General features: G+C 43.8%; 1 protein-coding gene across 1 annotated transcript in view; it reads right to left on the bottom strand.

Moving 5' to 3' along the window:
* Positions 1–18,344, bottom strand: part of IGFBP3 (insulin like growth factor binding protein 3) — a 31,671-nt gene extending 13,327 nt beyond the window's left edge. The window contains exons 1-3 of the mRNA XM_066627880.1: positions 17,290–18,344; positions 10,898–11,118; positions 4,866–4,985 (exon numbers count right to left, since the gene is read on the bottom strand). Coding sequence (XP_066483977.1) covers positions 4,866–4,985; positions 10,898–11,118; positions 17,290–17,704 — 756 coding nt within the window. The 5' untranslated portion in view covers positions 17,705–18,344. The remainder of the gene's footprint in view (positions 1–4,865; positions 4,986–10,897; positions 11,119–17,289) is intronic.
* Positions 18,345–24,318: the final 5,974 nt, after the last annotated feature.

A 24,318-nucleotide genomic window follows, 5' to 3' on the forward strand; every position in this document is an offset into this window, starting at 1 on the left:
AACTGAAGAATGGAGTTGCTGGTCTCTTGACTAAAATATGCAAAATATGCAAAACAGCCATGGTGCCAGAGGATTGGAGGATAGCAAATGTCACACCAATCTTTAAAAAGGGAAGGGGGGGGACCCGGGAAACTATAGGTCGGTCAGCCTAACATCTATACCGGGTAAGATGGTGGAATGCCTCATCAAAGATAGAATCTCAAAACACATAGACGAACAGGCCTTGCTGAGGGAGAATCAGCATGGCTTCTGTAAAGGTAAGTCTTGCCTCATGAACCTTTTAGAATTCTTTGAAAAGGTCAACAGGCATGTGGATGCGGGAGAACCCGTGGACATTATATATCCGGACTTTCAGAAGGCGTTCGACATGGTCCCTCACCAAAGGCTACTGAAAAAACTCCACAGTCAGGGAATTAGAAGGCAGGTCCTCTCGTGGACTGAGAACTGGTTGAAGACCAGGAAACAGAGAGTGGGTGTCAATGGGCAATTTTCACAATGGAGAGAGGTGAAAAGCGGTGTGCCCCAAGGATCTGTCCTGGGACTGGTGCTTTTCAATCTGTTCATAAGTGACCTGGAGACAGGGGTGAGCAGTGAGGTGGCTAAGTTTGCAGACGACACCAAACCTTTCCAAGTAGTGAAGACCAGAAGTGATTGTGAGGAGCTCCAGAAGGATCTCTCCAAACTGGCAGAATGGGCAGCAAAATGGCAGATGTTTTTCAATGTAAGTGTAAAGTCATGCACATTGGGGCAAAAAATCAAAACTTCACATCTAGGCTAATGGGTTCTGAGCTGTCTGTGACAGATCAGGAGAGAGATCTTGGGGTGGTGGTGGACAGGTCAATGAAAGTGTCGACCCAATGTGCGGCGGCAGTGAAGAAGGCCAGTTCTATGCTTGGGATCATTAGAAAAGGTATTGAGAACAAAACGGCTATTATAATGCCGTTGTACAAATTGATGGCCTGGAGTATTGCGTCCAATTCTGGTCGCCACATCTCAAAAAGGATATAGTGGAAATGGAAAAGGTGCAAAAGAGAGCGACTAAGATGATTACTGGGCTGGGGCATCTTCCTTATGAGGAAAGGCTACGGCGTTTGGGCCTCTTCATCCTAGAAAAGAGACGCCTGAGGGGGGACATGATTGAGACATACAAAATTATGCATGGGAAGGCTAAAGTGGATAGGGAGATGCTCTTTACACTCTCACAACACCAGAACCGGGGACATCCACTAAAATTGAGTGTTGGGACAGTTAGGACAGACAAAAGAAAATATTTCTTTACACAGCATGTGGTTGGTCTGTGGAATTCCTTGCCACAGGATGTGGTGATGGCATCTGGCCTGGATGCCTTTAAAAGGGGATTGGACAAGTTTCTGGAGGAAAAATCCATTACAGGTTACAAGCCATGATGTGTATGTGCAGCCTCCTGATTTTAGAAATGGGCCATGTATCAGAATGCCAGATGCAAGGGAGGGCACCAGGATGCAGGTCTCCTGTTATCTGGTGTGCTCCCTGGAGCATTTGGTGGGCCGCTGTGAGATACAGGAAACTGGACTGGATGGGCCTATGGCCTGATCCAGTGGGGCTGTTCTTATGTTCTTAAGGGTAGCCTGTAGGTTGGAAAGGGTAGCCATGTGCCTGGTGTGCTATACTTCCCTATTCTTTCCCGCTTCTCAAGCATCCCCTGAGTCCTCTGGATCCTTCTCATCTCTTCCACTTCCTTATTGCTTGTCTTTTTCCATCCTACCCCTTGCTCACTCCTTCTCTTGCCCTCCCCTTTGCTTCTTTGTCTCTGCCCTAACAATCCGCATATGGCCTCTACTTTCCAAACCTTTCATCTCCTTAGCACTCCGCTCTTTGCTACCATTCTGGTACCCTTTTTCCACCTCCTGCCCCACTTGGTTCTGTCCACTTTTCTCCACCACTCCTCACCTTTGTTCTTCCTCTTTTGAACTTTCCCACCACCCTCAGCCCAGCCCTACCCAGAGATTGCTGACAGTTGTGAGGTGGCTAATGATGATGTCATTGCCGGACTCTGAGTTAGCTAGCCATGTCTCCTTCCAGCCCTATGCAGTGGCTCAAGCTGCCGCAGCTCACAATCTGTCTTTAGCATGAACTGGAACTCACAAGTAAGGCAGAGAGAAGTAAAGGGAAACATGGGATGTCCACAACTATTGAAAAACCTCTACTTTAAGCCAGAACTCTGGTCACAAATATAAAATGAAAGGAAATTCTCAATTGCTCAGGAAAAGTTAAAAGGGGGAAAATATAAATCAAGTGTTGCACTAGTCCCTTTTGGACAATGAGAAGAAAATATGGATCTCACAAATGCCTCTAATGCCATTCCCATTTGCAACTGCCTTTAGAGATGTCACACAGAGAGAAAGCTAATATAGAAAAATGCAAGCGATATATAGAGCAGCAATTCTTAACAGGGAAGTCTGTGGACTCTTCGGAATCCACAGCAGGTTGGCTGGTCACTTGATGTTGACTCTCCTCATTTCCAACTCCCAAACCACATTAAAGCCCAGCTAAAACACACACAGAATGCTTTGCTAATAATATTTTCTAATGAAAGCACTGCAGTCATTGCTGCAGAGCTGTTGCAAAATGGCAACTGGAAGCAGGAGGTGTGGCTTGAAGAACCATTCACAGGAAGCTGGGTGGTCCGCTAGGAAAAACTCTTTCTTTAAAAAATGCAGTATACCCAGAACTGGAGTAAGAATGCCCTCATGCAAAGCACTGTTCATTAAATTCAATTTAATGGATCAATTTCAATTGCTTTGTTTCTTTAAAAAAAAAAGGTACTCATGTCTGCCATACTTTCTGACTTGGAAAGTATGTCCCCAAATCTCAGGTGATCCGATCCCCTGCCATGCTATAGAATGCATGTGTGCTATGTATGGGGTGTGCAGCATGTTATGGTGGTGCTGCGATCAGGAGGCCTGCAAGTGGTCAGGGAAAATAGTTTTGTTTAGGCTCCCCAATGGCCTATGGTCTCCTTAAACTTATACAAGCTATATTGCTGGCATAATTCTAAGGACAGCCAGGGGGTGTGGTGGGCCGAAAATGGGAGACAGACTTGTGGCTGAGTCATCTGCACTGGTGACGCCATTGCATGCATTGTCACTGCCTCTTCATTGCCAATTGAGAGGGCCTTGCATTGATGAAATGCTGGTTCTTTCAGTGTAAGGCGCCCATAGGATTGAGCCCCAAGTGAGTGAAGAGCACTCTGCATATGTGAAATAAATTTTTGTTCTGTTATGACTGCTTCATATGTTTCAGAACTGAGTCCTTACACCAGTAGCATATTTTGACTCTGAGCTCCAGTAGACCAGAAAGATGTCACAGTCAGTGGTACTGAAACAGGGCTGGACCAGCCAAGAAGCAGATCAATGTCTGCAGTGAGTTAAAGGGAGATGCTGGCAGGCTTGGGGTGAAGAGCCCCCAAAATTCACCATCCTCTTTCCTCCCTGCTGCTGATGCAAGCCACAACAGCTGAATTCATGACTGGGCAAGCCCCATTTCAGTGCCACTAACCATAATATCCTTTTGGACCAATTTGCAGGGATGAGATTAGAGGGTGCTGTGGCTCTGGTCCTTCCTGGAGAGGCAGTCTCAGAAGGTCGCGATAGGAGACTATTTCTCAAACCCCCGAGGCTTTCGCAAGGGTACTTTCATGCTATGTGAATGTGGGTGGGGTCTTCTGGACTGCAGTGTCATCTTGTTTCCAACAATCAATCACAGGTAGGCATCTGAAACCTTGAACCGGAGGCAGTATGGGGATGAATGAGAGCAAACAAGCTGAAACACAATCCAGGTAAGACAGTTGCTATTGAAGGGAGATTCTACTTTGCTCGATGGAGAAATTAGTCCTGTCTTGGATGGGGTTGTGCTTCCCATGAAGGACCAAGGGCATGGTCTGGGGATGCTCCTTGACCAGGATTGTCCTGGGTGCCTACGTAACTGCTGTAGCCAGGAACACCTTTCCAAGCTTTAGCAGGTATGCCAATTGCAGCCCTATCTGAACAGTGAAAATCTCATTGAAACTGCATATTTTGGAAAACCATTGAAACCTGTGGAATTTCAGCACAGCCCTACATCTGATAATCGGATGCATAAAAAACAAAAATGAAGAAGCAAGTGACCAAAAGTTTATAGGCTATGCGATTGAGCAGCACCACGGATTAAGTGTGTTGCAGAAATTCACTCTGGAACCAAGAAAAGTATGGGTAGCTGTGGTGATCTGCATCTGCCAAGGAAGGTCACAAACTCATAGGCTGAAGGAGATGGAAAACCCAGTGCACTTGAAAGCATTACTGTGGAATAACGGCTGAGTATGTATCACTTTCATGGTCACATGATCTAGATTTTGGAAGCAATCCTCCGTAGCATATAAAGGACAAATATATGTGGTTGCTCAAGTTGCCTTCTGTAATATGACCCAACATAATTCTTCTAGGAACTTTCAGACAGCTATTTGCAATTCAAAGCATTGATCTATTACAGTCATATGGTTTGCTCAACAGTTTGCTCAGTCTCACTCCCTCTTCATTTTTTTTTCCAGAGAGCTGCTTCTTTTTTTAAACTGAAGGGCACTCGTATCCAGGACTTGGGTCAGCTCATCTGTGACTTAAGTATGAGGTTTCTCAGATTTAATCTGTTGTCATGAACAACAGCAAATAAAAACACCAACAGCATCTGACATGTTGCTTTGGAGCTAAGCCAACAGGTGCCCCAAACTGCTGACAAATCAGTACGTAGCTGAAATTGCTTGGGGTGAACACTCTTTGTTCTTCTGGTTATAGTTACATTGCAATTGATGTGACTAAAAGTAAACATGGAATCTGCCAAGAAATTTAACTCACTTGTTTTTTCTTGTAGAATCCTTTCTTGTCACAATTTGGAATATGCAATCCCCTTGGGCTTAGGACGTTCAGAATCTTTAGGTTGTTTAACGTGTCTTCCATTTCTCTTCGGCAAGGACCCTGTCAATTACAATGTTTGTTTATTTTTTGCAAATCAAAGAAAAATCCTTTTTTCGAAGAGACATAACAGTTTCTTTATCATGGCAAACAACTGCATCAAAATGAACATGTGAATTTTGACAAAAATGGCAAAGAACACTCAAGAGTTAAGGAAGGCAATAAGCAAGGGTGATTCCTCAGCTAAGGGTTTATCTTCATACTCATGCACGCAAAAGGAAATAATTACACTGTTTCAGAACTCTCTAACATAACCATTTTACTTAGGCAGCAATTGTATACACAATTTTCTAAGAGTAAAGCCGACTGAACACAATGTAAGTAAACCTCTAGACAAGCTTATGCTTGTTTACTCAGAAATGTGCCATTCAGTTCAACAGACTTACTTCCAAGTAAGCATGTATACCCAAAGTGTGTTGCAATGCCTTAGGGCCCAATCCTATCCAACTTTTCAGCATCGGTGCAGCTGCAATGCAGCCCCCTTACCTTGTGGAGGCCTCTGTAACTACCCTCCCACCACAGGTTATAGCACACACCCCATTGGCACTGCTACACCAGGGCTGGAAAGTTGGATAGGATTTGGCCCTCGGTCCCTTAAGGCAGCCAGGGAACAGATAAGGCTTATGGCATTGTAGCGCACTCACAGGGGCACCAAGGGAAGTCCCCAATGGCTCCTCCTATCTGTTCCCCCAGGTGCAGCCATCTTGCATATCACAAAATCTTGTGAGATTTGGGCACCACCACCATTTTGAATCTCATTAGATTTTGCGAGATCTAAGATGGGGGTGCTGAGCTGAGCCAGGAAGAAGCAGCCGTGGGAGCGTCAAGACCCAGGCACGCTTGGGAACCACTGATATGTCTCATGAGCTGCTGCTGCAAGTTCCTGTGTGGCACATCAGGACATGCGTGTAAAAACACACATGAATTGTATACGAGCTTCTTATATTCAGCACTGCATTCCTAACTGCAATAATGCACATTTTGTTTACACAGACCTCTTAAACATCTTTATTGATCCTATTTGGTTTGGCTTCTGATGATTTTGGATTGCTGTTATTTGCAAATTACTGCTACGTAAACTGATTTGTGAATGTTTTTGTTGAAAAATGGTATAATTATACTGCATTCTTTTTTGATTTTCATATGCTTTTATTGCATGCTGCTTCAAGCATTGTATGGAACAGTAATATTGAAAAGCCTATAAATAAATGAATCACCATATTTCTAATTGAAATACATACTTTCAGATTTAATTAATTAACATTTAAATCAATATTCAAAATGATCCATCATGGTTTAATCCTATTATAATAGAGTGGTGCTCTGTAATTTTACTAAGCTCTAATATCTTTTCTTATACCAATATAACAGCACACAAAAGAAATATTTGATGGTTTTTTCCCATAGGGAAAAATCAAGAAATGTCACTTGCCTTCCAAAGGGACAAGGGACAATTTTATTTGTTAGGCAGAACTTCATTATATGAGAAAGACACAATAATGAGCATCCTGGATTTTATGTAAGCTGCAGAGAAAAACTGCATCTTTCAACAGTGCTTTTTGCATGTTCAAGGTGCTTCAATATATTGTCCCAGTAATTTTTATAGTGATTCTGTAAAGACAGACAGTAAGTGCTATGTACTGCAGATGCAGTGGGGACAGGCAGAGTGAGGGGTTTGTCTAAGGCTACCTTGTAAGTTTGTGAATGAGATGAGATTTGAACCAGGGCCTGCATGGCTCAGAACTCACACTCTTAGCCACTATACTACACCAGCTCTCAAAGCCAGTATGCAGACTTCAAACAATTGAGGTATGTCTAGATACCCCTGCTAATTGGGTAAACCCCTGCTAATTGGGTAAGAGGCACTTTTTCAAGTGGGTACTCCTTTTTTTTAGCAGGGGGAGAGTAACTGGCCCACCTCACCCCAGCACTGTCTGTTCTAGTGGCTGTCTGCTGGTATTCCTTGTTATCTTTTTAGATTGCGAGCCCTTTTGGGACAGGGAGCCATTTAGTTATTTGATTTTTCTCTGTAAACCGCTTTGTGAACTTTTAGTTGAAAAGCGGTATATAAATACTGTTAATAATACTAATAATACTAATACTAATAATAGATGACAGCTTTCTCAAGTTTCAAGTTCTGTACTCTCCCACTAACTATGAACAAGGCACGTATCTGCTTTAAATGTGACTTTTGTTGGGTTGGGTGCACTGGATAACTACCAATCATCTCTCAACTTGAACCTCCACTCAAGTATGTAATATGGGGATCATGACATTGGCTTATCGTAAACTAAAATTGTCTGAGAAAGTCATTTTACAGATCCCACCACCATCTAAGGTTTGTTGGTCAGGGATTACCCGACAGGGACTTTTCTGTGGCCATGCCCTCCCAATGCCTTCATCTGACACAGAATAGAGGCCCTACAGCTTTTGTATCTCCCAACAGAAGGGGTGGATATCAATACAGATTTCTGAACCAGCCCATCCCCTCCTCAGGATTGCACCCTTAGTGGGACAATAACTTTGCAGCTAAACAGATGAATCTATTTCTGAAAGCACAAGATTCTTGCTTGAGTTTCCCTGGAACTTCAGAAAAATGGCACCAGACTGTGTGGCATGCCAGTGGATTCTAGCGGGAGAGCACCTTATGCCAGACCATGAACACTTGAACCAGCTCACAGAGACAGAATATCTTGCTCCAGGGTCTTGCTCCATATATTAACCTACAGTCTCCTAGAACCAAGCCCTGGAGTGCTAACCAGTGAACCACACTGACTCTCAAAAGTACAGGCTTCTCCTCTCCCCCCTACACATCTTGTTTATAGGATCCTATGGCTTCAGATGTATATGTCTCAACACAAAGAATCACTGGTGTCCTTTGAATTAGACATACTATATAGTATAAATAGCTATGCTAATAATTAAACATATAAAGCACTGTTCATTCAAGTGCCCCCAAGCATATAGACCCAATATTTTTATATATGTTTAGCTTGAGTTTCTGGTCAGCAAATGCTCTCCTGACAGTCCCCATACATTTGCTTCCAATGGGCAATTACTCCCAGTTCTAAATACATTCTTTAAATTGCTGCACTTATCGGCAGTTCCTTGAACAAACAAAACAATTCAGACACACTGATTGCAGGTCACGTGATTTTTAAAGATATTTAAAAGATCTGAGCTGAAATGCACGCAAAGATAAATTATTTTTAAAACACAAAAATTTAAAAAAATAAACCCAAACAGCTAAAAATAAAGAATTTACTAAATATTTCCTTATATGGAATTTAGAGCCCAAACTATGCATGTCTACTCAGAAGGGAAGTCTCCTCATAGTCAATGGGGCTTACTCCCAGGTAAGCGTGGATAAGGATTGTAGCCCCCAAGGATGTGGTTGTCTGTTCTAAGAGCAACGTCTAGATCTGCATCCTCCCCCCCCACCCCGCCTTGTGAAAACCTACAGCAAGAGCAGAAACATTTGTTGGGAATGACAGGCATTAGAGAGGACTTTTTCCCATCACTGTCCATTAAGCTATTTCCAAAAGATGCAGAAACTAACAGCCCAATCATGAGCTGCCCAGCATGCGGAGCTGCCATGGCATCCTGAGTGCACCAGGCAGCTGGTACATTTTCCAGGCAAATGCTGGAACATTTGTCCCCTTCCCCTGAGTAAGAGAAGCAACCCCCAATGGGGCTACTCGACTCTGTGTCAGCTATTTAGCCAGCGCAGAGTAAGGATGCCTTGTGTTGGGCTGCGAAGCTCAAGACGGAGCTCCAAATTTGGCACAGGTCAGCTCCGCAGGTCCTGCCCCTCTTGTCCCGCTCCCTCCTCATGCCATGCTTCCTCCCACCCTCCGCCTGCCCCAGAACACCTCCTCCCCCCAACCCAACTTACATCTCTGCTGCCCAGTGCTGAAAGCAAGCACTAGGTGGCAGACCGCCAGCCTCAGACCGGCACTGTCACAGTGCAGGCTCGCGCTGGGCCACCTCCAGCATTGGGCTGGCACTAACGCCGGCAAACATGCCTTACAGCCCATTTGTGACAGTGCACACTGGAGGTGAGTCGGTGCACACTGCTCTGGCTTGAACCATAATGCAGTTGTGATCAGAGTAGCATGAACATTAGTGGATTTTCTGAAGATAAGAGAATTTCATTTGCTAAAACTAGCTTCTTGCCCTTAAGATTGTACAACAAAGACAAAAAAAAAACTTTACACCTGGTGGGATCAGAAATGATGCGTGTGAGGATCACTGCTGTAGGCACCTAGTCACCTTGAAATTTAATGCGGATGCCTAAGAATCTGAAATATTTTTACAGCCTGATGCTATGTATGTTTACTCAGCAGCAAGTCCCACTGAACTTATAGGACTAAATCTTATGTACACATGCAAAGAATTGCCCTGTGCATGGTTGCTCCGTAGAACTATCTGACACCTCAGGAACATATTTTTACCCAGTCATTACCTGAATGGACCTCTAATTAACATCCTAGAGTTGTCTGTCACCTCCCATGACACCACATCCAAGACACAAATTTTCTTCCTCCCCATTACCAATGCTTCTGTTGCTTTCTTTACTGCAATCTCATTTTAAAAAATTAAAAATAAAAACTTTGCGAAAACTTGCAGTTTATAACTAGAATAAATGAAGATGAAATTAAGCAGCTGTATATAAATCTGAGTTATTTTGATTTCAGAATTTGAGGTTCCTCCATTTTGGAGTGGGTTGGGAGTGAAAGTGGAAATCAAATCATCTTGCCTATTTCCCTTGTAACACAGGCCTTTGGTTTTCTCCTTGTGAAAGAGAAGCAGCATACTCTGGAAAGCCAGGCATTCTTGGACTCCCTCTGGAATGTGTCTACATTTTGTGACGGACTGAGCAGGCAAGGACACTTTTCACATTTATCGGAGTCTCTGTGCATTTTCCATTTCTGCAGGCTTTTGGAGTGGTCCCTCCCTGCAATTTTTCCTTTTCAACAACATAAAGCTGTGTCTGAATCAGCCATGAGTGTTTTGATGCAGAGCCAAGAAATACCCAGCAACATTTTGTGTGCCTTTTGGCACACAAGAAATACCCAGCAACATTTTGGCATGGGCATGGGGGATAAGCAGCTTGCCTGCCAAGAACAGTACATGAACCAGAGTATTCTCTGCTCACATTTCCTACAACCCGACTGGCCTGCAGATTTGTCCATGCACTTCACATAAGGAATAAGAAACAGTGGCCACTTCATCTCCATGTGTTATTTTGCCCAGAGGCATTTTCAGCATGGCAGAGCAATCACTAACGAAGCTAGACACTGCTTTATGTGCAGTAGAAAACTTTTGATAGCAAGCCAAAAGTTGATACTGAGTCCTGCATTCAGCACTTGCTATAATTTGCTGCTTGGGGTACAGGCTCACAGACGGGCTGAATGCAATGCATTTTTATTCATTGCCCAACTGTCTTGTCTGTAGGAGAAAGAAAACTGAACCTAGGCATTGCTAGCATAAGAACTGGTCTAATCGGATAATAAGTAGGATTGGATGTACAAAATTCCTTCTGAAATATTATCAAAACTTTCTGTTCCCCCAAAATTTCTCTAATGCTTCTCTCAAGCAGGAACTCAATATCTGGCTCAAAATTTTGCTTTAGGTGAAATATGCTAGCATCTCTAGTTATAAGCTACGGTGATTACTAGAAATACAAAGGCTTTAACCTGTCTGTGACATGATTACTAATTAACAATTACACATGAACACCAAGTTCCATATTATCCAAATCTCCTATAACTTGTCTAGCTGTAGACATCTGTGATTCTCATGATTCTGGTTACCACATAAGCTGAGGCAATTAACAATATCTAGGGTCTTTAGCAAGGTGTCATTTGAAGAGCACATGTATGCTGCTCTTCCTGTTAAAGAATAATACTTACATATTCAGTATCCTGTTTCGACTCAGAAGAGAAATTCAGTGTGTCTGTGCTTTGTGAATCGTATTTGTAGCGCTGGGTATTTTTGGCATGCTCTTTCCTGATGATATCTATTTTGGTGTGGTGAGCATGTGTCTTGGGATCCAACACTCTGTGTGTGTTAGCGACAGACTGATTCTCTGTGCTACTGACATTCTGGTCTTCCTCTGAATCGCTGGAATTCCCTTTAAAAAAAGCAAAAGTAAAAAAAGATTAAAAAGTTAATTTTTTAACTGAGTTAAAAGTTAACTCACTAATTCACTAATGACAGCTTAGGAACTTGCATTTTTTTAGTCTTTCACAAGATTATGATCACAATCGCTGTAAAAAAAAGAACCATCACTGTACATGGAGTGTTACAGGGTAACAAAACAAAAAAAAGACAGACTCCCTGTCCCAAGAAACCTACTAATCAGCATCTTGCCAACAGGAGAGACAACAAGCGGAATGGGTATTCATAGGTTAGTGTCTCTCTCTCTCTCTCTCCCCACAATGCTTAAGCTAGCCACTTAACCTGGAGTAGCCCACTGAAGTCAATAGCACTATTTTGGAGTAAGTGGTTTGAAGACGGCAGCCTTGGTATCACATAGACAGCAGGATCTATTTCCTGAACAGAAAGAGTTCAGTGTTCTCATGACTGAAGGGACCTAGTGACTTTTCAACCTATCATTCCAGTGTTATTATTGGGTTCTCGGGCTTGTGTATCTTTCACTTATATTTAGACATTTGAAAACTCTCCTATAAGCTCTAAATTGATTTGTTTTCTCAGTCGTAATTTCTAAACCACTAACATCTAGCAAATTGCCTTCCCTGAATTTGAAGAGGCATTTCTATTTCTGACCGGGAGAGGGCAGATTTGCACCATGACTTGATAGTTTGTAAAGCCTGGACTAGTCAGAAAGAAATCTGTTAGCAACTTAGCCAATGGAAGACATGCAAGCACAAAAAATTACAATAACAAATCTCAGTAATTTGTTCCTGACATAATGATCACCTGTTACAAAAATGAACAGTAGGAGGGTCTGTATTGGTGATTCTCATGAAAAAAAAAAGTCTCTTTTCCTTTTGTATGGGAAGGGAACTAACAGCAAAGATTTTCCTACCTATGACATGCTTACTGAAATGGATATTATTACCAGTTGCTGATGCAGATGTTATCCCTAGGGTTCATGCCAAACGCTGGATTATTTATTGGAGCTTGGAATCCATTTCAGAACTGTGAACACCGCTAGGCTAATGTCCAGAAATGAAACTTTTTTAAATTTTTGCTACAAAGTTTAAAGGAGATGTTTCAAATATGGGGCAGACAAGTCATGAACGTATCTTACATGTTGGCAACCTTCAGTCTTGAAAGACTATGGTATCACGCTCTGAAAGGTGGTTCTGGAACAGCGTCTAGTGTGACTGAAAAGGCCAATTCGGGAGTGACAATCCCTTCCACACTGGGTGCAAGTGCAGTCTGACCCTGCTATGGGCCTTCCTTCTTTGCCTCTTTGCCTCAGACCGTTGGCAAAGTATAAGACTGTTGGCAAAGTATAAGACGTATCTTATACTCCTCTCCCAATTTAACTGTAGCTGACTGCGGGCCCATTCCTATCCTATTTTCCGGTGCTGGTGCAGCTGTGCCAATGGGGCATGCACTGCATTCTCCAGTGGAGCAGCAGTCACTGAGGCCTCCTCAAGGTATGGGAATATTTGGCCCTTGGGGTGCATTGCAACTGCACTGGTGCTAGAAAATTGGACAGGATTGGCCTCTAAATTTCCTCTGTGATATTTTTAAATATCTCTCTGGCTCATTTGATGCTTACGTTTCAGCTCTATGGCCAAGCACTAGGAATGTATGATCTTAATGATGGGCAAGGAACAGACTGACATTAAGTCGGATCCATTAAAAAACGGATACAAAAAAAACTAATGTTAATAGGTATGAGTCAAAATCATAGAAGGCAAGACACCTGACACTGAGGATGAAGGTTCAAGTATTATAGTTCAATCAGAACCATGAGGAATTTTGGCATGTGGAATATAAGCACGAACAAAGTTAACATCTTGCCTGTAGTTTGGGGGCAGCCACTATTGACAACAGGCACAGAAAAAAATCTCAATTTCCAACACAAATGTTTTGAGCAAGTATAGTACCCTGCTTTCTATAGGCTTAACTCAAAGTCTCAGAACTTAACTTATGTTTGAATGCAGTGTACAGCAGGCATTTGCATCTTTTCAATAAAGTTTTTACAAAAAGCTGTACCAGGCCAGAATTTCCTTTTTTAAAAACTTGTGGTTTGACTGACTTGTATATCATGTAAAGATTTCATAAAATGGTAACTATCATGAAACTGGTGGGGGGTTTTGTGGTTTAAACTTCAGTTCTAAGCACATTTAGCAATAATTCTCACTGATTAGGCATGTCTTGGGCTGACACAGAGATATCCCATTATTTTATACAACTGCTGCCAAGTTAGTTATACATATATCTATAGTTACTTCAGAATCATTCTGAAAAGAGACAGATGCTGCCTAGGTGAAGTAACCTTTTTTTTTTTTTACCCCTTTCTGGCTTGGAGATATTTTCATGGTGTCCTCAAGTATCTGATTGCCAAAAAGCTCTGGACTATGAAATGAAGCAATAGCCTAATTTTGCCTCCTGTATTTGTGGCTTTGGGACTTCCTGTAACCTCATCATGTCAGTATGGGCACATGACACAGCATGAAAAATATGGTACTAATTTGCTACAAATCTGGCCTCAAAAATAGATTATAGAATGATTATAGATTATTCTATAATCATTATATATAATCAATATATAGATATAGAATGATTTAATGATTATAGACGATTAAAGATTATTAGATTATAAAATAATTATAAGATTATTAGAAGATTAAAAAGACAAGCACACCAATCACTGCAATTTTAGTAGTTGCACCCCACCCTTTCTTCAAGGAGTTCAAATCAGGATTTTAGCCTCACTACAACTCTGAGAGTCCGAAAAGTAGCAACTTGTCCTAGGCCACCTGATGATGTCATATCTAGGCATATATCTGAACGTTTGTCCTGCCCTCCCCCCCATCCAAACCCAATATTGCACCACAATGGCTTGGTGGATTTGGATGTTGCATGCAATTTACATCTGCTGTTACCATGGTTTACAAACTTTCTACATCCATGGAATTGCCTGTCAAAAAAAATCCCAGTGTGCTGCAAAGGATTGTGGGAATCGTGCTACGGTACACACACAGTTCAAGAAGGATATTGACCATGCCTTTTGGGCCTCATCATTTCCCACTCTAGATAGTGCAACCTAGAGGATACCTAATATTCCCCCATGGTTGAATCCTGCAGGGGCAGTTTAGCAGTCATGGGCAACTGGTCTTTCAGGAAAGCTTGTCTGCCATTACTGATATTCCCACTGTGGACCCCTATTAAACTTCTAAGAAACTTCAAGATTGCTCAGAGCAATTCAATTTGAAAACCATTGAATGATGACATGCAAAATAGTGCATGCTACCTATACAAATCTCTGCTTGATATTGAATTTAAATCAGACATTGCATCAAAAGAGTTCAGGAGGAATCCACCAAGTAGTGCTGCAGTCCTCATTCATTTCAGAGCAGACCCATTTAAGCCTCACTGAGAAGGAAGGAAGGCTGTATTGTCAGCAGTGCTTGTTGGGCTGGTTTCTTCCCCAACTTTAGCCACCATGAGCACTTTTCCAAGTCCTTTAGGTTAGAAAAGGAGACACCACAGCAGAGATCTCCCCCTTGGCTGACACATATGGTTACAAAAAGATCATCCTCCCTCTCATGATTCTGCTAATGAGATTCATCAGTTCTTACTGATCTAGAATATACTGCTTTCTATTTTGAATATACTTCAAGAAACAGCACAGTGAAGCTGACGAAGGAAAAAGGCATGCTTTAGTGCATGCAAAATTTGGCATGTTCAAAGATTTTTTTCTCTCAAGTCATCCCAAAGTGGCAATCACATTTTTATAATAATGAATAGGGAATATTGTGCCCCTGTGGAATTCAAGAGTAGACTGACAAGCAACTTCTCACACAACTGAGAAAAGACCAGCCAAAGATCACCTGCTTGTCAAGCACCCGAAATCTCTAAGCTATGATGATAATGATTATGATAATATTAAAATGCGAGACTCTTCCAAATGCTTCCCTATGGTTATGTTAATGTTGCTCATGTTGCACCTCTCTAGTCTGTGCAACATTTTTTTCAGCCTCTGAATCCCAACTTTGTTATGAGAAAATGTATATAAGGAAGCTGTTTCAAGTACCTGTCTTCAGTGTCTACAGACTACACTGTAAAAGGATCTGCTGCGGATCATTTTGCAAATAAGAATGGAGCAGTTTGGGCTTTAAAACAAAAGGAACATGTACCCCATGTAGTTCCTTTACTTTCTCTTTTAAAATAATCAATAACATAGTTTGTTTCATAAAATTGCTATGACAAAGATAAATAATTTATACTACCTTCTGCATATATGCATCATCTGTGGCAATGTTAAGCACAGGCACGAGATTCTAAGTCCTATTGAACTTAATGGTACTTCCTAGTAAAAGTGCACAGGACTGTGTAGTGCATTGTTTTACCAATCCACAGCTTCCAGAGCTCTGTGCAGCTTTTCCCTCCCCTTCTCCTCCCACTTTCTAGGAACTCTGCAAATAAATCATTCCAATCCACTTTCCTCAGCCTGCTGAAATTGAGCAGGCTGACAGTTTTGCCAAGTCATTCATTCACTTGGGAAGGCGCCTGTGTGTTAAATCAGCACTCCCTAGCTCCATCTTTTGCAAAGAAGGATCCTGAGGATTTTTTTTAAACAAAAGGCCTTTCCTTCAAAATATATATTACCGAAATGATCCAGAATTCACCTAGTCATGTAGCTATTTGCAACAAGATACGAAGTAACAATTTTTAACATAAAATGGAGCAATTCCACCTCTCAGGCATAATGACTGCACCAAAATCTGAGTCACCAGAAATGCTAAGGTTAAAAACTAATTAGATCTCTTGCTATTTAATACTAGAATCTTAATGCTATATAACGCCACATGCTATTTAATACCCGAATCTCCTATTTGCTCTTTTATGCAGCCTGGAAATCAGACATTTTGGTAACACGTACATATCCGAACCCGAGTTGCCCAGGACGTTTTAGACTGGAACACAAACGAAACACCAGGAGGTGATAGCGCAAAGCAAACTCTACATGCTGTCTTAACAACAGGGGCTGAAGCTGCACAGGAAATTACATGCACATACCCCCAGCATCAAAACTGCGCACAGCAATTTACACAGGCATGGGATTTTTTTTTTTTACACACTCATATTGAAGACAGGCATCTACTTGCACAGGCTCATTCTGACGAGGAAAATGCACCCCACACCATCAGCAGCCCACACATCTTATGAAGGGTCTAACTTGACACAAATTACTCTGCATGCACTGCACATGATGCTCTCCCCCTCCCCCCTCCACACACACACACGCTGCTGGGGGCCTAACCTTGAGCAGCCTACTTTTTCCACACATACACGCGACTGTGAAATCTGAGAGTTGCATGGGCTGCCCGCCAAACACATTCTCCTCATAAGCTGTTCTACACACACACCTCCAACTTCCCAAGCTGTTCTACACACACACACACAACTCCAACTTCCCAAGCTGTGTGTTCTACACCCTCACACACACACACACAACTTGCTCTACACACTTACACACACAACTCCAACATTCCAAGCTGTCTGTTCTACACACTCACACACACACACACAACTTGCTCTACACACTCACAAATACAACTCCAACTTCACCAGCTGTCTGCTCCACGGACACACAAACACACACAAGCTTCTTTTTTTTTTTTTTGAGCTTCTGCTGCTCCCCTCACACAAAGTGCAAAGTTGTACAGCAGCCACAACAGGCAGGCACGCACACACGCACGGCCTGACGCTGCGCAGACTGCCGGCTACACAATTCTCCCGCAGCAGTGGCGTAGCCGGTGGGGGGGCAAAGCACTGAGTTTTGCAGGGAGCCTCACCGGGCAAGGGAGGTGTGCAAGCGCCCCCTCGCCCCCCCGAGCCATCCCGCTTTGCTCCCCCCCGGGAATGTCCCCGAAGGGGGGGGCGCTTGCACGCCCTCCCTGCAAGACTCAGTGCTGTGCTTTGCCCCCCCGGCTACGCCACTGCCCCGAAGCCGTCGCTGCGCAGCGCAGCTCGACGTTGCTTGACCGTGTGCTGCGTGCCCAGCCGGAGGGGCTGCCGCAGCCGCCCGGGCGGAGTTCGGGCCCGAAGCTGCTCCGCTGGCGCTGCCCTGCCGCCCCTTCCCCCGGTCGCTCACCTGGCCCGTGCGTGCCCCGCAGAAGGAGGGCGCGGAGCTTGCTGCTGCTGCTGCTGCTGCTGCCGCCTCCTCCTCCGCCCGCCGCCGCCGCGTCGCCACTGACGTTGGTGCAGAGCCCCTTGCCGTCGAGGAGCGCCTGCAGGGGCTTCGGCTCGTCGCTCCGGGGCCGGCAGATGAGCCCGGAGCCGCAGCGCTCCGTGTACACGCCGCACGCGCGCCCTTCCTGCAGCGCGCACGTCAGGCAGCAGCCGCAGCCGGGCTCCCGCACCAGCTCCGGGCACTCGGGCGCCAGCGGCTTGCACTGCTCCAGCGCCCGCGCGTCGCACGGCTCGCACCGCACCACCGGCCCCACCGCCGGCCGGCTCAGCGCCGCCGCCGCCGCTGCCCACAGCAGCACGTAGAGCCGCCGCACCATAGCAACGCGCGGGGGGCAGGAGAGGCAGGCAGGAGCGCGGGGGCCAAGGGGGGACGGGCGGTGCGGGGGCAAGGCAAGGCAAGCACACAAAGGGGCAGCCACACACACGCGCTGCTAAGTCCTGCAGGGGCCGAGCGCAACTCCTGCCCTGCCCGGGGTGGGGGGCCAGAGGCGCAGGTACGCGCGCGCCTCGAGGGTGCCCCAAAGCCCTGCGCGATGGGGGTCTTAGGAGCCCCCCTGCCCTAGTTCAGGAGACTCGGGGAGAGCAGCCCCTCCGTCCCCCCCTCTCAGGCACACACAACACATGCGCAGGAACCGAGGAGCCCTGCAGTTCTGGAGATCTGCAGCAGGAGCACCTCCCTTCTTGAAGGCTAATACTGCAATTAATAATAATACTAGTAATATATTACTCTTTCCAAACTAGCTCCTTCTAATCTCTTGGCTCTCGGCTGCTTGGGGGGGTTTGCAACAGCTTGAAAAAAATAATTCCCCCACCCCCCAAAAAAGCTAGGGATCTCAGAAGAAAAAAAAAAAATCAGGGTGGAAGAAGGAAGGGAGAAAGGGGGTGCCAAAGAATAATAATTTAAAGAAGATGAAGCTCCCCTCTTTGTTGCCCGCAACTGGCTTCTACTCTCTAACTTTGCTCCATCTGTTCTCTCATTCAGCTGAAGTTCTTGACTATATAGAAGCCCGGCTTAGGACACGCCCCGGACTATGAATAATGAACAACTCTGGCACTGGCAGAGAAAGGGAGTGACTGTGGAAATCCAGGTTTCGGCTCTGAAAGTGCTGTAGAGGAGGAGGAGGAGGGAGGAAAAGGCCTGCGATTCATAATAGTGATTTAAGTGCACTTCTTAGAAACTTCCTTCAAGGAGACACTTTGGAGAAGGTTTTTTGGGAGAGGGGAGGGGGAAGGGAAGAGTCCTCCACATGTGCCTTTGTTTCAAGGAAAAGTATTCTCATTTTTTTTTCTTCCCCCCCCCCCACCCCAACTTGGCTCAAGAAGAGAAGACAGGAGTAAAACCAAATGGGAATGCCTTTTTGGATTCCTGTCTGCAGCCCTATCTGCACTGGAGCTGGCTGAAAGAACAGATCAACCTGAGAGGCAGGCTTTTGAAACACACTGCCAGTTTCAAGGACATTATCTTGGAAGCAGCTTTCATCTCACATGACAGGAGGCAGCTCCTTGAGAAGCTGAAATATGTGCAGGGATAATTAATAGATAGATGGGTTTCTTCCAGGCTCTCCTTCTCTCTGGCAAATGCTAGTGCTTGTCAGTGTAATGATAATGTAAGTTTGTTTTTTCCTAACTACCTTTTTCAAGTGCATTCTAAATGCCTGACACTTTTAATTTTTTGATGCCAAGAAAAAAAAACACACACACATAGGAATTTTCCACTGTCAGTAGGCATTGTGCATTTTTTCAGTTTAATTATGCACTTCTCAGTGCTTTCTTTGCAATACCCACTTTTTCCCTGCCATCCTGTATAATATTCTTAAACTTATGACAAAATGTTCTCCACCTTTATAAAAAAAAGAGTCATCTACTTATGCATGGGCATAGATAATTTTCTTTCATTAAAATGCATGCTTAACACACCTACAAAATTAACTACTGGGAGCCCAATCCTGTGCCTGTCTATTCAGAAGTAAGTCCCATTATGGTCAATGGGGCTTACTCCCAGGAAAGTGTGGATAGGATTGGAGCCTCAGATGCTCCCAAACAATGGTCCATTAAAGCAGTAGATTTCTCCACCAAGATTTGAATAGCCAATAGTCTTATTGCACAATCTTATGCATGTCTTCTCAGATGAGACATGCATGAGACATGCATGCTCTCTTGCATTCAATGAGACTTACTCCCAGGAAAGTGTGGATAGGATTGTAGCCTGTTACTTTCCAGCATTAATAGCTAAATTCAAACGGGATATGATGGAAGAAATTTGTTTCGCAAAGAAGTATCACTGCCAATCATCTGTGTATGCAAAAACCCCTGCCTTTTTCAAACTAGGAAAGTCAATCTTCTAATAAGGTCTATATTTTATCACAGCTTTATACTGTTTATAGATGACCCTGGTAATGTGTTTATAGGATGGTTTAAGTCTGTGATGTAGAAGAAGGGTAAAGAAGCCTGAGTATTATTTCGGCTTGCTAGAAAATGCTGTGTAAAATGGGCTGCAGATATGGGCAGTTGATTTCTCTCTATTTTCCCAGAATCATTATACATACAGGGGTGACTTACTGACTTCTTTGTCTTCTCCTCATCCTATAAACTCACCAATAGAGGTCGCCAGTTGTCTAGCATTGAGTTAAGGGTGATTGAGCTGATTTACAAAGAGAGTATTGATCACTTTCTCTAAAGGGAAGACTATTGCAGGAAAGCTTTCTGTTACCCTTTAAAAAAAACAACAACCCTCTCATAGGTATTGGAATTTGAAAAGATTTAGGATCATTTTGTAGATTGTGGCCACAACTCAATGCAGAGTTAAGCACTCTTAAGCCCATTGATTGCAATGGACTTATCCATGCTTGTCTTATGTTCGATTGTGGCCTGTATCAAAAGAACATAGACATCATTCACAGATCAGGACCAAAAAAGATTAGATTGTTAGGTGAAGACCAGCAGGGGTTCTAAAGTAAATTTAAGACCTCTAAAAGCATCTACTTTAGATGTGAAGGTGGTACTGGTAGTATTTTATATTTAACAAAGCCACTGAACATTTTAAGGGAACAGAAAAAAGGAAGAAAGTAAGAGCAATATGGTTCTGTCATTGTATTGCTCAATCTCCATATGCCCTCCATTGAAATCCAAAATAGTTTCTGTTGCATGTTCTCTACTGCACATTCTGAAGTTATCCATCAATGCTCCATGCAGTTATTTCATTGACAAGTTCTAAGTGTATACCCAGTTTTAAAACAGCCATAAAGTTCTGTATCTGAGCCAAATAGACAAGATCTGCAAAATGTAATATTTCAGTGTTAGTGTGGCAGTCCCTACCTCCATCTCATAGGGTATAAATAGTGCAATGTGGGGGGGGGGGTCATCTGTCATCTATCAGTCATCTGTTTCCAACATGCATGCTCACTTCAGCTTTTCCTAGTATCTGACATAAATACAACATTCCACTTAACTAAAGTGCCTACCAGTCCCAAACCAAACACCCTAAATACGCATATCAATCAACTCTCATACCCACTGGGACTTCTGAATTCCCCTGTGACCCACAGAAACATTTTTGGGAGCATCCCAGTGATCTGCACACAAACACCTCTGGTATTTTGAACACCCATGCCACCAGCACAACTCCTGGCCACACCTTGACTCTATTATCACTGGAGCACATTTGGCGAATTTGACTGTTCTAACTTTCTATTTCCTTCCAAACAATTACAGTTCATCTGGAAAAAGTCATGGTGAAGGTCTCAGTTCCTCTAGAGCAACCATTTTCAACCAATGTGCTGTGGCACGCTAGTGTGCCGCGAGTGGTCCACAGGTGTGCCACAGGAATTTGGGGAAAGATCATTTATTAGTAGGGCTAATGGAGATGTTAGCCCCCCCACTGGCAGCTTGGTGTGCCTTGTCAATTGTCAAAAACCTGATGGTATGCCTTGTCAGTGTGCCACAAGATGAAAAAGGTTGAAAATCACTGCTCTAGAGTCTAGGGTTTCCCAGGCACTTGCACAGTGAGGGTTTGTTTGTTTTTGTTTGTTTATATGCCAATTTTCAACAGAAGTAGTTCACAAAGTGGTTTATACAGAAATAAATGAATGGTATTTATCAGTGGTACTAAAACTTTTCTGGCCAGTGGCTCCCTTGACCCCCCATGGCTGTTGGCCATGACTCCCCATCGTGTTCCTGAGGGCTGGAAGCAACATCATTAAACAGGAAGTAGCCAGAAATATTAACTATATTAAATATATTAAATATAATATTATAATATATTTATTATAATATTATATTACATATTAAATATATGTTAACTATATTAATATTAATTATATTAATCATTAATTAAATACAGATCTTAAAAATATATTATTAATACACAGCAATATACATGCTTTATAAATGATCAGCTGCTGACCACTGTTGGAGACAGGTTGCTGGAGTAGGTAGATTTTGTCTGGTTCAGGAGGACTCATTTTTTTAAACTTTGTAAGCATATCAGTAGAATTGTTTTATCAAATGAACTTTGTGAACAACCAGTCTGACCAACATTACACACACACACACCCTTGTGGACCCCAATCCAACTAGTCATTTCTCCCATTCTCCTTGGATAGGATGGAACCCTTTATTAATTTAATGAAATTAAATTTTTCCAGCAGCTGGTGGGGAAAACAAAAATAGACCGTGAAAATATATCAGAGCTGATAAGGGTTTGGTTAGGAAGCTGATTTGTCTCCTATACTAGGAGATGCACAGCTCAAGCCTATGCATGTCTACTCAGAAGTAAGTCCCTTTAGAGTCAATGGGGCTTACTCCCAGGAAAGTGTGGATAGGATTGGGCTGGCAATCACTTCATCAATGGCTAATAAGTATATTCCCTTCAAATAGCAAGATTCATCACTTTAAAAATACAGCCTTTCCTCTTCAGTCAAACAACAAGATTAATAAATCACTTTAAAAACAGTACCCTTTTTCTGCTCCTGGCCAAGTAAAGTGTGTGCTTGTCTCTCCCCTCTCCCTTTGCCAACTGCATGGAAGCTACTTTAAGGGGAGGGGGAGGAAAGCGAGAAGGTTTGGAGATTGAAAGGGGGGAGTGGAAGAGGGAGGGGGTTGAAAAGAGAGATTTCACTTTGATGAGAAGTGATCCCAGGCTGGGAACTAGGAACCAACCAGACAAGGATCAGCCAGGGTTAAGGACAGCAAGCCAGCATGCTTGGAAGAGGGAAGGGCGGCAGCAGCCACTCTTGCAGCTGAGCAACTCCCGTTTTTTCTGCTTTAAAAAGAAGCGCAGAGGTCGGGCAGAAGAGGAAGCTCCGTATTCTGCCCAGGGGTGTGACTGTATTGCTGCGAGAGGACATCCCACGCCTCGCCTTTGAGTTCCTGGCACCGCCCTAAAGAGCCATGCCTCACAGTTTGAATAACACTGGTATTTATGTTTACAGTATAAGTATGTCTGTATTTATAGGCTGCCATGTTCTAAAGGTTAGGACAAATGATAGTACACTGTTGATCAGAAAATGCCGTTTACAATTGTACTCTCAGTTTGCCATACCCTTCCTATTTCTGTTCATCATTTGAACACAGCATCCAGTACATTACATAGAACCCAATCCTATTCTACCCCCCCCCCCACCACCACCAAAATGGCTACTGCTGCATCTTGTGGTGGTGGGGCAGTCCAGGAAGTCTCTTCTGGGTAAGGGAAAAATTGTTCCCTTATCTAGGGGTAAGCCTCAGCTCTATGTGTGCTTGTGTGGGGTGGGGTGTAACTTGGATCTATGTCACTGGATCGGGACCAGAAAGGGGTTAGAATTTGTTGGCCGAACCTAATCTGCCCAATCCTCGACCCTGTTGCCGCCTTGTTTTGCCCACCCTTCCCTCCCCAACCCCTCCCACTTCCCCTGCCATCTTATCTGGATCAGCAGGCAGCTCTGGATCCACTGTTGCCAGCAGGAAGGCTTTGGCTTCCCACCAGTGTCCTCAGCAGCAGGCTAAGTGGCACGCTGTTGGAGTGCCTTTTATGACTGGCGTGGACTGACTGATAGTATCAGCAGATGGAAAGTATAGAATTGGGCTGTGACCATCTGCCAACCCATATGATGTTAATGGGACAGGTGGGATGCGCGTGCCCTCACTTTTAATCACATAGTGGACTGGCAGATGGTATCATCCAAATTAGCTCAAAGATTCAGGGTCTGGTACATTTCCAGAAGAAATCTACATATAGAACAGTGAATTCCAGTATACATTAATGTAACTATAAGAGTTGAGAGCAGCATTTCTCAATTGGTGGGTCACAACCCGATGTGTGGTGGGTCAAGACCCAACGTCCTTGGTTGCACCTTTAAGCATTACTGGGAGCCACCAGAGTCTGCTTCTGGGTCACACCAGGCCTGTGAACCACTCAATTGGCCTCTGTAGGCCCCAGAATGCCAGAATGTGGCAGCAACTTCTGGTTTGCGGCTGCAACTTCAAATTTACTTCTGCAAGGTGTTCTGGGGCCCATGGAGGCCAATGGAGTAGGTCACAGGCCCAGCTGACTTAGAAGTGGCCTCCAGTGTCTCTCAGTAATGCTTTGCAGTGCCACAAAGAGCATCGAGTTGCAACATAGCAGAAAGGATCAGGTGGGTTGCAGTGGTACAAAATTGAGACCTGCTGGTTTAGAACATCAGAGCACATCACATACATTATGTCCACTGGTTCCCAAATTTACTTGTGATACAACACCCTTCGTCTGACAGTGCATCATTGGCATTTACTTCCAGGTTGCACCAGAAAAAAAGCTTCAAAATCAGTGTAAACGTGGTGAAGAAAGGTGGGTGGGGGACAGGTGGGCCCAAACAACATTGAGCATGGCCCTCAACTAACGGAGCAGAGCCTCTGCTTCGTAATCTGTCATGCTTGCACTGCCAAATGGCTGGGAGACTCGTCACAATGCCCTAGG

Source organism: Tiliqua scincoides, chromosome 5 (assembly GCF_035046505.1).
Source record: "Tiliqua scincoides isolate rTilSci1 chromosome 5, rTilSci1.hap2, whole genome shotgun sequence".
Classification (NCBI taxonomy): domain Eukaryota; kingdom Metazoa; phylum Chordata; class Lepidosauria; order Squamata; family Scincidae; genus Tiliqua; species Tiliqua scincoides.